Source organism: Nestor notabilis, unplaced genomic scaffold, assembly GCF_000696875.1.
Source record: "Nestor notabilis isolate BGI_N333 unplaced genomic scaffold, ASM69687v1 scaffold15673, whole genome shotgun sequence".
NCBI lineage: Eukaryota > Metazoa > Chordata > Aves > Psittaciformes > Psittacidae > Nestor > Nestor notabilis.
Genome location: NW_009921653.1, coordinates 37,107 through 50,222, shown reverse-complemented (window position 1 = coordinate 50,222; position 13,116 = coordinate 37,107). Strand labels below are relative to the sequence as shown.

The 13,116-nt window shown below is 36.5% G+C and overlaps 1 protein-coding gene across 1 annotated transcript in view; it reads right to left on the bottom strand.

The window, feature by feature from the left end:
- Positions 1–1,418: 1,418 nt before the first annotated feature.
- The window catches only part of TRRAP (transformation/transcription domain-associated protein), a gene marked incomplete at its 3' end in the record, with an annotated part of 48,139 nt that continues 36,441 nt past the window's right edge, over positions 1,419–13,116 (bottom strand). The window contains exons 31-45 of the mRNA XM_010011252.1: positions 12,601–12,633; positions 11,388–11,507; positions 10,941–11,060; positions 10,419–10,583; positions 9,822–10,003; positions 9,343–9,541; positions 8,803–8,931; positions 8,089–8,355; positions 7,286–7,492; positions 6,245–6,403; positions 6,027–6,161; positions 5,710–5,820; positions 4,302–4,448; positions 2,198–2,411; positions 1,419–1,544 (exon numbers count right to left, since the gene is read on the bottom strand). Of these exons, the coding sequence (XP_010009554.1) occupies positions 1,419–1,544; positions 2,198–2,411; positions 4,302–4,448; positions 5,710–5,820; positions 6,027–6,161; positions 6,245–6,403; positions 7,286–7,492; positions 8,089–8,355; positions 8,803–8,931; positions 9,343–9,541; positions 9,822–10,003; positions 10,419–10,583; positions 10,941–11,060; positions 11,388–11,507; positions 12,601–12,633 (2,314 nt within the window). The remainder of the gene's footprint in view (positions 1,545–2,197; positions 2,412–4,301; positions 4,449–5,709; positions 5,821–6,026; positions 6,162–6,244; positions 6,404–7,285; positions 7,493–8,088; positions 8,356–8,802; positions 8,932–9,342; positions 9,542–9,821; positions 10,004–10,418; positions 10,584–10,940; positions 11,061–11,387; positions 11,508–12,600; positions 12,634–13,116) is intronic.

Below are 13,116 nucleotides of genomic sequence, written 5' to 3'. Positions count from 1 at the left end.
ATATAAAACATATACTATATATTAGATATATGAAAGAAATATTATATGTAGAGTTAACTAAGCAAAATAAAACTACTCCTAATGTTGCACATTTGTTTTAGCAGAAAAAAAAAAAAACCCAAAAAACTTTTACATTAATAGACCTAGGTTTAGTACTTAAAAATAACTTCAAAAAATTACACATCAGTTTCAGCCATATCTATGTTTTAAAATACCTAACTCTTTAAAAGAAGTACATACATCCTGTGAAACTATAACCTCAAAAATCTACAGCTACCCCTTGCCTTACTGCAACTTCATAATGCAATAAAAGCCTACACCAATATTTATAGAAGGGTGCTTTGTTCACTGAATGGCTGCTTTGAACGTTTTGATTTCTTTCCATGTTCCAATGTGACTGGCACAAAGTTCAGCCTCTTAAACACAGGATTAACAACCTATGCCCCACCTGATGGTTAGATTGTAGTGCTGCTCTTAAGTGAGCCCTGGACAGAATGAAAGAAACATCTTCCTGGTTAGTTTGCTGTAAGGCACATCCTGACATCTGACAAATAGCCAATTCCCAATGCGAAATTGCAACTATCTACACAGATCACAGAGTGAAACAGTGAAGGGCATTTGCCATTTAAATCAGCAAGTTCTCCAAAATTGTGCAATTTCAGGTCTGTATTACCAACACAACTAGTTCTGGGCCAACCTGTATTATTCCAATATATCTTTGTCATTGTATTATGTAGCTGAGTTCTCTACCAGTTAAATAAGTACAAAGAACAAGAAAAGAACATTTAAGCTCTTTAGAATGGTATATGCTAAAACTTCAGATTTGCTCACTCATGAAAAAAATAGTATTTTTGTAATTTCTAACTGAGAATTCAAGATCTATAAATACATAATTTTTCATACACTATTTAAATCAGCTGGTAAATGAGGCTTTAAAAACAACTGAAAAATAAAGTGTAAGATAAGAATGTAAGACGTAAGAATGCAACATGTAAGAATTTTTACACAGATTCCCTGAAATACTCCACTGTATCTCAGAGAACTACCTGCAGGATTTTGGTTTTTCCATGCAACAAGTTTCCAGTAAGTTTCACTTTTCATTTTGGTTAATCTGAATGCTGCACCTTTTTCCTATACACTTTGAATACAGGAGGTTTCCACCTGCAGCCCCCCACTCCAATAATTGCTCTCAAGTCAGCTACTGGGAGAAGACAGAATGCAATGAACCCCTCAGTCCCTTTCTTCACAGATGGCAGACATCCCAAGCTCATCTCTCAAGGTACCTCCAAATGCTTCCCACAGCTTCCTCTGCATAATATCAGACTTCACTTTCCTTATGGAAAATAAAAGCTCATGACAAAGATCATACTCATGAACGGACACTCTACATGTATCTACCAGAGATGTGGGGAACTTACCAAAGAGCTGAGAAGGGTTAGCATTAGTGGCTTTTTCATAATTAGTAAGTCCTTCATAAATAACCTTCCCAACTGCAGCATAAAGGCACTCCAGCTCTTCATACTTTGAAGCTACACTTGAGGTACCTGCAGTTTGGAAAGTTGTGCTTACTTTTGGTAATATTACACTGAGAACATACAGTCATCTACACCATCACTAGAAGTTTATGTTGCTGACAAACCACGGCAACACAAGCAGATCCCTCATTTATATAAACCTCTTTATTATACAACCAATGTCTTCTATAATAGTGAACCACTCCTAAATAATTAATTCTGATGAGAAGTCTAAGATAACTGATTTGTTTTAGAAGAACATTATCTAAATTAGTTCCTACTAAGACACAGCATATTACCTACTGTCTTTCTTTTCCACACTATCTCCCTTACTTGTTTTAGCAAAACAGCAGAGTTTAATAACTAAAAACTTACACTTCTGAAGCTGAAATATTATAATTGCAAAAATACATTAAATTTATAGCATGCGTTTCTTGAACTGAAGTTATGACAGCCACAGGTTATTAAGTTTTTATGTCAATGGATAATGATGTATTCCACATGATTACTTATTTCAACTTTTCTTTTAAACAGAGGTTGAAAGTGCAAGCTAAAATGGACTATTAAATGCAGGAATCATAAAACAGAGTATTAGCACATTCCAAACAGTGTTCTCACACCACCATTAATCACTTAAGTTATGCAGCAATGAAGGATAAAAGAAGGAAGAAAATACCACATACTTGGTTCCGTTGGGAAAATACCCATCAGGCGAGAAAGCAAACTGTGGACTGCTCTCAAAACCTTGGTGTTTCCACAAGTCATACAAGCTGCTACACCTCGTTGCAGGGGCTTGAAGCTGCTAAGGATAGCAGGGGGCTGCAGTACAGTTAACAGGAAGCTTAAGACCTCTAAGCCAGTGCAAATGTTGGCAAAGTTGGCCTGATTGGGTTGTTCCTAAACAGAACACATACAGAAAGGCAGTGAGTGAGGGAAATAACAGCACAGGAAACCCAGCTCAAATCTGTTGAAAACCTGTAATAAGGTTGAGGTTTCTACACTAGCAATGTTTCACATCAATCTTCTGGCTAAGTCATGCAATATAAAACTGTAAAATACAAGGCACTACAAAGTCTTCAACCATAAAAAGCATTTACAGGTGTATGTTCCTTCTGGTGTCTTTTGTGATCCTCAGATCTGAAATCTGCCTGCAACCTTGCTGGTTAGAAATGCTTTCAACAGAGGATTATGTTTTATCTCCTTGTCAACATCTTTCAGAGACAGGCCTCCAGTGAAGAGCTAAACCTGCTTACTCTATAGTAAGTCATAGCTCAAAAGGTTAGAAAAGGGGGTAGTTGGAACTAAACAAAATAAAAAAATTACAATAAAATATTACTAATAATAACTCATAATACATAAATACAATAATTCATTATATATACTGAATTATAAATTCATATAGATGCATAGTAATAATTAATTAAAATAAAAAGCATCATCAAAGGAGGTGATCCTGCCCCTCTACTCTATTCTCATGAGACCTCACTTGGAGCACTGTGTGCAATTCTGGGTGTCCTCAACATAAAAAGGACATGGAGCTGTTGGAGGAAGTCCACAGGAGGGCCACGAGGATGATAAGAGGGCTGGAGCACCTCCCATACAGACACAAGCTGAGAAAGTTGGGGCTGTTCAGCCTGGAGAAGAGAAGCTGTGTGGAGACCTCATAGCAGCCTTCCAGTATCTGAAGGGGGCCTACAAGGATGCTGGGGACGGACTCTTCATTAGGGACTGCAGCGATAGGACAAAGGGTAACGGGTTCAAATTTAAACAAGGGAAGTTCAGGTTAGATATAAGGAAGAAGCTCTTTAATGTGAGGGCGGTGAGGCACTGGCACAAGTTGCCAAAAGAAGCTGTGAATGCTCCATCCCTGGCGGTGTTCAAGGCCAGGCTGGACAGAGCCTTGGGTGACATGGTCTAGTGTGAGGTGCCCCTGCCCATGGCAGGGGTGCTGGAACTAGATGATCTTAAGGTCCTTTCAAAACCCTAACCATTCTATGATTCTATGATTTCTGGACATATCTTTGTAAACCAACAGAATTATCATTAAGATACTAAATTCGAATGTTCACTGCAGAAGCCTTTTTCTTTTTTTGAACCTCTTGTATAATTGATGCCACATAACACAAAATTAAGATATAAAATTCCTGTTCCAGACAGCTCATATCCTTGTATTAATTAACATCAACATCATCCATCTTCCTGAGGATGGAATTACATACTTGCCCTTTCAATGACTATCTCCACAAAGACAACAGTATAGCACATGTAGATCAACATTTGGGAAAAATGGCTCACATCAAATTCTCGCATTATTTTAGACAATTGAAAACTCCAGAAGTAGGATATATTACTCTTTTACTCAAAGAAACAAAAAAGTTTCTGTTGAAGAGAGTTCCTAAAAAAATTTACACAATGAAGAGTTACTAGTCTATTAAATAGCATGAAACAAATAAAATAGGTGTAGAGAAATTTATTATCTGGCAAAAAGCACACAAACAGCATACAGATGATAGTCAAAATATGCTATATCATCAAATACAGGAAACTAACCTTTCAGTGAACTTCATATTACATTAAGGTAGCTAGAAAACTAGGAGCCAGTAAAATCAATCTTAATCTGTAAAGCTTCCTACTAAACCAACCAAACAATTCACATACTTTACTATTTATGTATTTCACTACAAAGAAGATTAAGGCTGTAAAAAACAGTATCCAGCTATTGCTACTATTCAATTAACATATGTGCTAGTGAAACCTAAAGACCTACAGGACTAGAATGTTACCTACCACAGTCATTAGCAGCTTATCAAACCACTGCAACTTCAGCTCTGATTTTGGCCACATATCTGGTCGTAAAGCTGTCTTCAGAAGGTTGACACAGCGGCGAGACAGCAATTCCCCAGGAGATCCAGCAGTGTTTGAGTTGTCATTTACCTAGCAATTAATCAGAGTTAACAAAATGACACCCTTTTGTAACCAACTCATTAATTTATTATGCATTGCAAGCAAGCATGTAATTTCTTATTTCTGAAATGGATGAGCTTAAGTAGTTCTATCAGTACAGTCACAGAGCGTTTAACTGCATAAGAAGCTGACAACTAATAGCAAACATCAGAACTGGTGCCTAAACTGCTAGCTGATTACCTTAAATCACCCATCAAAGGTATATTTAAAAAAAGCTTAATCCCATAGTTTATTATTACAATGAACATGCTCAGGATGGTTAACATTTTCCATTTGCAAAGTATCCATACCTTACTCTTTACTCAATTTATACTTCAAGAGCATGTCTATTCTGTGCAATGGACTGTGGTGTATAAAATCCCATATCACTTACCAGCTAAGTCTGCTGCAGAAGCAGAAGCCATAAAATTTGAGCTACACCTAACTAATTTTCCCCACTCTAGAAATATTAATTCTTAACAAAATTTGGTGAAAAGCTTTAGTTCTACATGCTGCATGAAAATAAGTAATTCCATGTATTTGATCTTAAAAATATGATTACAACCATTATTCTTAGGTACATAACATAGACTTTCCTTACTAAACTCTCTAAATACTGTTTAGTTAAAGTATTTTATATGGGTAAAATATTCTTGCCATTAAATCCAGGCAACAGAACAAGCATACTTTGCAGCATCAGGGAAATACATAAAGACAAAACACTTATGGGAACTTTCTGAAGTCTTTGTCTGGCTCCAGCCAAATTCTACTACTCACATTTATTTCAATCTTGTCACTCCTAATATAGTACTTGATTGAGAAGAGAACATAAAGAACAAACAAAATGATAGAACTGATCAACAGCACAGTAAAATGAAGACTCCTTCAATTTCAAAATCTGGATTGCAACTGTTCACATTCAAGGTGTTAATTTCAAAGTGCACGCTTCCCTGCATCAAGCTGTAAGCGTACCATGCCAACAAGAAGCTAAAGCATACCTCTTATGAATAATACCCATCACTTGTGAAATTAAAAATATGTAGAGACTGGTTATAAAATTCAGTTTCTTTCCTCCTTAAAATAACAACATTTTTCTTTTTGTACAATTTCACGTTCAGGTTTCTAACCGTCATAAAAGAAAGTATACAAACACTAGAATAATCCAAGCATAAAGACTCTTATGAAAAAAGGGGGCTACAGGTTTGGCTACTAATGTCACATTGGTATTTGCATATCAGAATAAACACACTACCTGGCAAGCAATTCTAATCAAGAAATTCACAACTGTATCTGTATGCTGCTTGTCAATTGGCTTGGAAAGCAGTGCATCAGCTCCTGGCAAGGACTGGCTACGTCCAAATACCTGCATGTATATAGACACAGAAACCGTAAGAAACATTGAAGGATAACAACAAGCAGAACAGATTTAAAAAATATTCTAAAACTATAACCTTTAATTCAGGGAGTTAAAAACTTGCGAGTTAATGTGGAATAAGTAATTACACTGAATTGCTTAGTCAGTGCAGGTTGTAATTTCAGCATATTTGAACAAAACTTATTTTTCCTTACAGCACTTATTGCTCCTGTAGCGGTCCTGAATCGTTTTACTTCTTGGCCAGAATCCACAGACAATCCTCTTTTAACAGCAGATGAGGCAGAACTTGGTCCATCTCCACCTGCACTTGAATCCATATCTGAATCTGGCTGAAATATCAGCAATATGCATGTTAAAAAAGCATTTAACTGTGTAACATTTCAATCTTTACCTGTTTATTTAGACTACCTACCTGCTGGTCTTTAATTCTTTGCAATTCCCATTTAATAACTACTTCAGCAAGATCCACAGCTAATTTTCTTTGCTCTATTGTAACACTGGGAGTGAAGCCCAGTCTCTGCATGGCACTAACCATATGCTGAACCAAGTGATGTCTCACTGGATAATAAACCTAAAAAGATGGTTGCACAGTCATGTTAGCCATTAACCAATACAATTCTACACAATACTAAGTCGAAATAAAAGCAAAATGGTAAAACAGTCTTTAATCCCATAGTTTGCTAAATCTGTGCCCTGTTCAAATTTTGCAATCCAGAAAAGTAACTGATGCTTTGGAAATAAAATTTTGGCTACAATTTTCAGCAATGACTACTGGTTTCAGGTACCCAAGTGAAGATGTTCATTTGAAGATACACAATTTTTCTCCAGGAACAATCATTCCAATTTTTTGCTGACCCTTTTAAAGAGCTACAACTCACATTTGAACACACTCAGATATTGTTTTCAAAAAGCATTGAGCCATCAATTCCTGAAAAGTGACTTCAATGCATATCAGGTAGCAGTCACTCTCGATCATGTTTTAGTATGCGTTTTCAAAAATGCTCCTATATTGACATTCCCCCATTTGTTTAATGTTTCACAACATACATTAGCTGGAGATAAGTTATATAATTAACCCCACAGGATATGTAAAGTCAAACAAACAAGGATTACTGAAGGATGGAAAAGAATATGGTTCTGCGCTTTCTTTAAGCAATTCAAAGAATCTTCACAGCCCTGTTAAAGAGCACCGCCAATGCACGTGCAATTAATTCATCTTGCAGACTTTCACCTAACATTTTGAGTTCTGATTTCATTCATGCTAAAGCTTAGTAAGTGGTTTGCTATTTAATTTTAATAGTTGTTTTCAGTCTTAAATAAATATCCTTGCAGACAGCTGATGCCTTTTGAAGCTACACCATGTAAATCACATGATACTATTTTCTGATCAAACTGCAGTTTACCTCCTTCATATCTGAGGTACAGTGACTACCAGAATAACTGGTAAAAGTACCTTGAAATGTTGTACTATCAAGTGTAAAATATGTACTAGCTGGGGAACTGTATGACCCTCTTCCACAATGATCTTTCGTGTCCAGTGAGTTAACATCTGATGCCCATCCTCCATTCGAGCAGGCACAGCTGGAGTCAGAATAGCCATTGCTTGCCTCACAATAGCTCGGGCCTCCATCGCATGAGCTTTTAGAAGACTGTGAAAGACCTAAACAGTAAGGTTTGTGATCAATGTTAATACTACACGTATTTACCAAAAAAAAAAAAAGGCATTTAAAAATAAACTACAACATAAGTTTTCTAAAGGACACAATTTTTTCCTCAAGACCCATAATTTTGCAAACACATGACAATACTCCATCATCAGAAATATACAGTGTATCCCTTCTGTCTCCTTCCCTTTTTCTTCCTCCCTTTCCACTGTCCAACTTGAAATTTTCCTTTGGTCCCCACATTCTCAACTGAATGTTTGCCTCTTAAATGAAGAAACATACCAATTCTGTAAATTCAACCAAAAGCATTTTTATCATCCCCTTTATCCTTTCTGTTTTCACTTATCTTTAAACTTTTTATACTCTTTCTTTTAAACTTTCTATACTCTCCTATCCACAAATAAATTTGTATTAACATTTGGCTTGCTGCCTTTTGTATTTCTTTGTTCCACATGTATTTAACTGTTACTTTCGTATTAAGTATCCAAGACTACTGCACACCCTCTACTCTTCATTTTAAAAATAAAAGCAAGCACAGTACAGAATTTATCAACATCCCTTGAATGTACGAATACAAGCCCATAGTCAATACCTGCAGAACTATCTTCTTATGTATGGCAAATTTTGCAATGATGTGTGCCAAAAGCAGATGTCCACTGTATTTGCACGCTGGGTCCACACATGCCTTGGACAAGAGGCAAGGCCAAGCAAACGTCATTAGGCGTCGCAGTTTGCTGTTCCGGTTTTTGTTATTGTCATGAATGTGGTGTGGAGCATGCTCAACCAGAAGCGTGGCAAACTGCAGGAGATATATCCTGAGAGAATCCAGCATATCAGCCTGTTTTTCTGGATCAAGTACCTAGTCCCAGGGATGACCAAAGAGGAGAGAAGGAAGGTGAGAAGGGGGAAAAGAAAAAACAAAAAATATTCTCTGTGAAAAAGAAAAATCCCAAACATCCTCTTCAACAACATCTATTTTATAACTGGTTCAGTGAAATTGAAGTGAATTACAGAGATACTCGTGTTCAGTCATGGAAAGCTTTGCTTATGAAAAAGACTGGGTTTACAGCCATACGAGGCCCATTTCTAAAGCCAGACATTCAAGTCCTAAAGATATAAAATTGTAGTCAAAGCCTACCGATGACTGATGGATCTCACGACAGTTCAAAGTTACCATGTGATTCAATATAACTTACCACAGTATTTAGAAACAGCACAACTAATTCACGTCAGGATTGAAAAGCCAAACAAGGGGAACCATTTTGTTTTAGTTTTCAAACACTTTAATGTAAACAAGGATTGTTACCTTTGTTATAAAAACACTAGTGATGCTCTCTGGATTATCTCCTTCTGGGTTTGGGGGTCCCAACAGCTGTTCACCTTCTCCCTTTTCAAAACTGTATAAGAAAGCAGGATTCAGGATGTGCTGCAGCACCTACGGAACATTAATAAAACCCAAAACAATTATACTCAACTACTGGATTCTTCTAACAGCAGTCAACATTCAAGTAATTTCATATGCAAACCTGTACATTAGACACACTCTGTGTTAAAAAAGGAAGCTATAAATAAAACCTTAAGAAACAGATACACACAGACCATTATCCCTGTTTCTCCTATCCAAGGGCAAAGATTCTTAGAAAGTGTAAAGTAGCCCGCATTGAAAGCAAGATGAATTGCTGTCTCTGTTTATTATCGCTCTTCTTCAGGTATGATATTTTCACCTAAATGGCTCTGCCAATTATCAAACTCGTTGACATTTAAGTAAGCGAGTTTTGTTGCCCTAGTTCCCAGAAGAAAATTAAACCTAAATACCAGGCCTCTTTGATTTAATTGCTTTAGTTACCTTGGCTTTGAGCTCATCTCCAAAGTTTGGGTCATTGAAGTCTACAAATCGGAAGAACAAAGCCCGTTTTTGGGGAATACTGTAATTTTTGGGGATCTCTTCTTCCATGTATTCCTTTAAGAAAGTCATATTGCAGAGAAATCGACCCGTAAAAGCTCGAAGCAACTGGAAGAGCAACTCTATATCACCATAATTCCTTCTGTAAGAATACATAAAATAAAAAGCTTCTGTGAAAAAATACCCAACCAAATTACTGTGCTGATGACTCGGTGAAGAAACTCTTCTTGGTTTTAAGTGAGCAGAGAGGCAAAAGCAGGCAGTACCAGAGGCGTGGGTTTAGAGCTAATGGCAGTATTATGAAATACATTAAACTTTCTCTTCAATAACTGCACACCTTACAGTATTTTAAAAACTTAAAAAAAACCCTAATGGTAAAAACAGCACGTAGAGAAGCTACAGGAGATAAATGTTTTACGTACTTGCAGTAATTCAACAAGCAATATGCTAACAGCTTCGGTTCTTTCCAATTTGTCGCAGCCATATTCTCCTTACGATGTCTCTCCTGAAAAGCTTCACTCACCCACACACGTTTCAGCTGATTCACCAAGGAATGCTGATTTGCTAACCAACATTCATCATTCTTAACAATAATGCTTATGATCTGCCAAAAGCAAAACAAGACAAATGCAGTCAACATGCAACAGGTCTGTCAGCAGAAATAATTTCTATAAGAGCACTTCTTTAAGATCAACTTAAGGGTTCTAAAATATTAAAAATAAAATAAAAAATTAAAAATAAAAACTCATTTAGATGAATTTTTAAAGGATTTATTTCTTCCTTAAGTTTCTATTGCCATGTCTTCCTCTTGTATCTTAATTGATTAGAAAAAGTATAGTTCATTTGAGTCTCTTTTCCCTTCCTAGAGTGACTCTGACTACAAACACTTTACATTTTTACAAGTGTTTTTCTATAAGCTATAATACATACACATACACTTGAAAGCCTTTATGTAACAGGCTTGTAGCTAAATAGTTCTTAACTGTCTAGAGCAGAGACATACAAGAATAAATGAATACCTTGATAGCCTGAAACTGTAGATCAAGACGCATTGTGGTAGTGCTTGGAGAACCAGGTCTAACAGCTGCTTGGGTACCAACAGGTAACAGTAGAGTGATAAATCGGTTAGGATTTGCTGCCAGTACATCTCGTAGAGGTTTGGCATCTTTATGTTTTAAGAAACTCTGAAAAAGGGGAAGAAATAATTTTAATAACAACCTTTAAAAGCAAAAATACCAAAAGGCTATATCATCTTGTAGCTTTTATATTGCTCAGTAAAGTTCCAGAGCTTGTATTTCACATACATAAAAATAGCCTCTACAACTTCAGTAATAATCCTGTATGATCTGGAGAGGTATGAAATCAGCATGTCAGGACAAACAGATACAAAACTGAAATCAGGCACCTACAGTCAGAGCAAGACCATGATTAAGAACTACAAGGTCATATAAGGAAAAAAGATGGAAAAGATGAAAAACTTTTAATTCATCCCATTTGTGAAGATGAGGTCTTTTTCCTGCTCCCTTCCCCACACAGCTTACCATAAACATTCTGCTCCACTGTGGATCATTTAAAGTGGCTTCCATCATGAACAGCTCCACAGTCTGGGATGGATGACGTGTCAAAAATTTGATGAGTGGTTCCCTGAACGGACTGCCAGCCTGAAAGGTTCATAAAGCTTAAATTAAAAATGCAGAGTACACAGTATTTCCTACTAATTTAGTAGCACTCAGAAAAACACATTTGACTTGGCATTTATGCAGATACAAAACGTTCAGAACTTCTATGATGACAATTTATTGACAATTTTAAAATCTCACTTTCAAGAGCCTAAGACAAATGTTAACACCTCTTAAAAGGCTTGAAGAGCATATTTATTTATTACATCAAATGTTCCCACACTCTGTTTAAAATATTCTATTTATTATATGCTAATGTTTAAAATACTATAAAGCAAAAATATCAGCAACATTCACTTCCACTCTTACCTCAATTAACATTGCTCGTTCTGTTTTCATAACAACTTCCAGCAGAGGTTTAACTAAAGTCTGAGGGGCAGCGGGGATCAGATGGAATAAATTTATAATTGCTGAACAAATCTTCATTTCCTATAAGCAAAAAGAAACACAGTTAAGTTAATATTACCAGCTAAATACATAAAAACAGTATCACACATCCTACCTTTTTTCTTCCTCTCTCTATTAGCATAGCCAGCAACCAAATGCAAAGGGTTAACATATATACAGCATCTATTTACCATGATTTATGGAGAAAATTGCTCTTGTGGAAGTCTGCCCTTCTATCCTTGCAATCTAATGCTTTAATTTTATTTTCTTTGTCAGTAACAGTGGTGTTTTACAGGTAAGACCTAAACACTATGTAATGATAATGGTGATGGGGGAGTTACAGAGTGCTGACTGCACTACACCAAAGTGGCTAATGCAACAAAAAGCAAGACCTTCCCTTCTAAACAGTTTTTCATACACGCCCTACCACCCCAGACTAGACATGAAGAAAGACAGGCAGCTTTCCCACCGCACTGTTCAGTATATCTTGCAAACAGCTGGTTACTTCAAAGAAAAGTCAGCTCTGTTCTACCACTAGATACTAAATTCTTCTTAAGCCCCAAGTAATTTTGTGTTTTTCTTTCACTGCGTAATTTAAACCTATAATTCAGTAAATTGGAGTGTGGATTTCTACAGGAAGAAAAGGGAAAGGAGAAAACCAAACCATCCACCCTCACCATCTCTCTAAAATCAATTTCTAGTACACAGTATACAAAAGGTTATTATCAAAGGTATTGCTTTTCCTCAACTGAATGTAAACACAAAGCATTAGGCCCACTACTTCAACACGATCTGCCTAGGCAGACCCCCGCAAGGCTACTCTCATGGACTGAAGTGCAGGACTGAGAATACATCAAGTCTTTTGAAAGCACTTGTACCTTCACAGAAATTAAAAATCCTGCTCTTCCTACTGTAAACATGCTTAGCATCCTGAACAGCAATGTTACCAGAATGACTCTGGTACAGACAAACAGAAGACAATTCACAGCACTGCACTCAAAGGCACAACACATTCTGCCCAGAACACAACAGTAAAATTAATAAACCACAGTTTAAAAGAAATTAAAAAAAATAAGAACAAACAAAAAAAAAAAACCACCCAACAGAACAACAAAGAACTTCCTGGTGCCTCCACTGAGTTTCTCAACTCTAACCCTTCTACAGCAGGCTGAACCAAACCAGAAGTCACAGCATGAAAAGGAAAAGCCCACAAGAATATCAAATAAATGAACAACTCAGGATATGCTGTTCTTCAGGCTGCGGCCAGAAACTGACTTCAGTAAGGTTATTTTCTCATCTCAAAGTGAAAGAATGGAGACAATGATTATCTCCCATGCTCTGAACTGCTCTCCTAAGAATTAGGATGAAAAGTATCCTTTTTTTTACTTGCATGTTGTTTAGGCATAGCTTCTCAAATATTTATAATGAATAAAAGATAGATACAAGATTACTGAGTCAGGGGAAACAATATTTTAACATCTTGCAAGAAAAATTTGTCCAGCATCAATTACAAAACCACTTCCAATACTTCAACTACCAAGCTATAAAGTCCTTCTAATAGGCTGTAATGCAGAATTTCCACGTGGTGTTACTGTTCACGAGAGGGGCAGTCAGACACAACCACCTATTCAAAACATGTTTTTTTCCAATT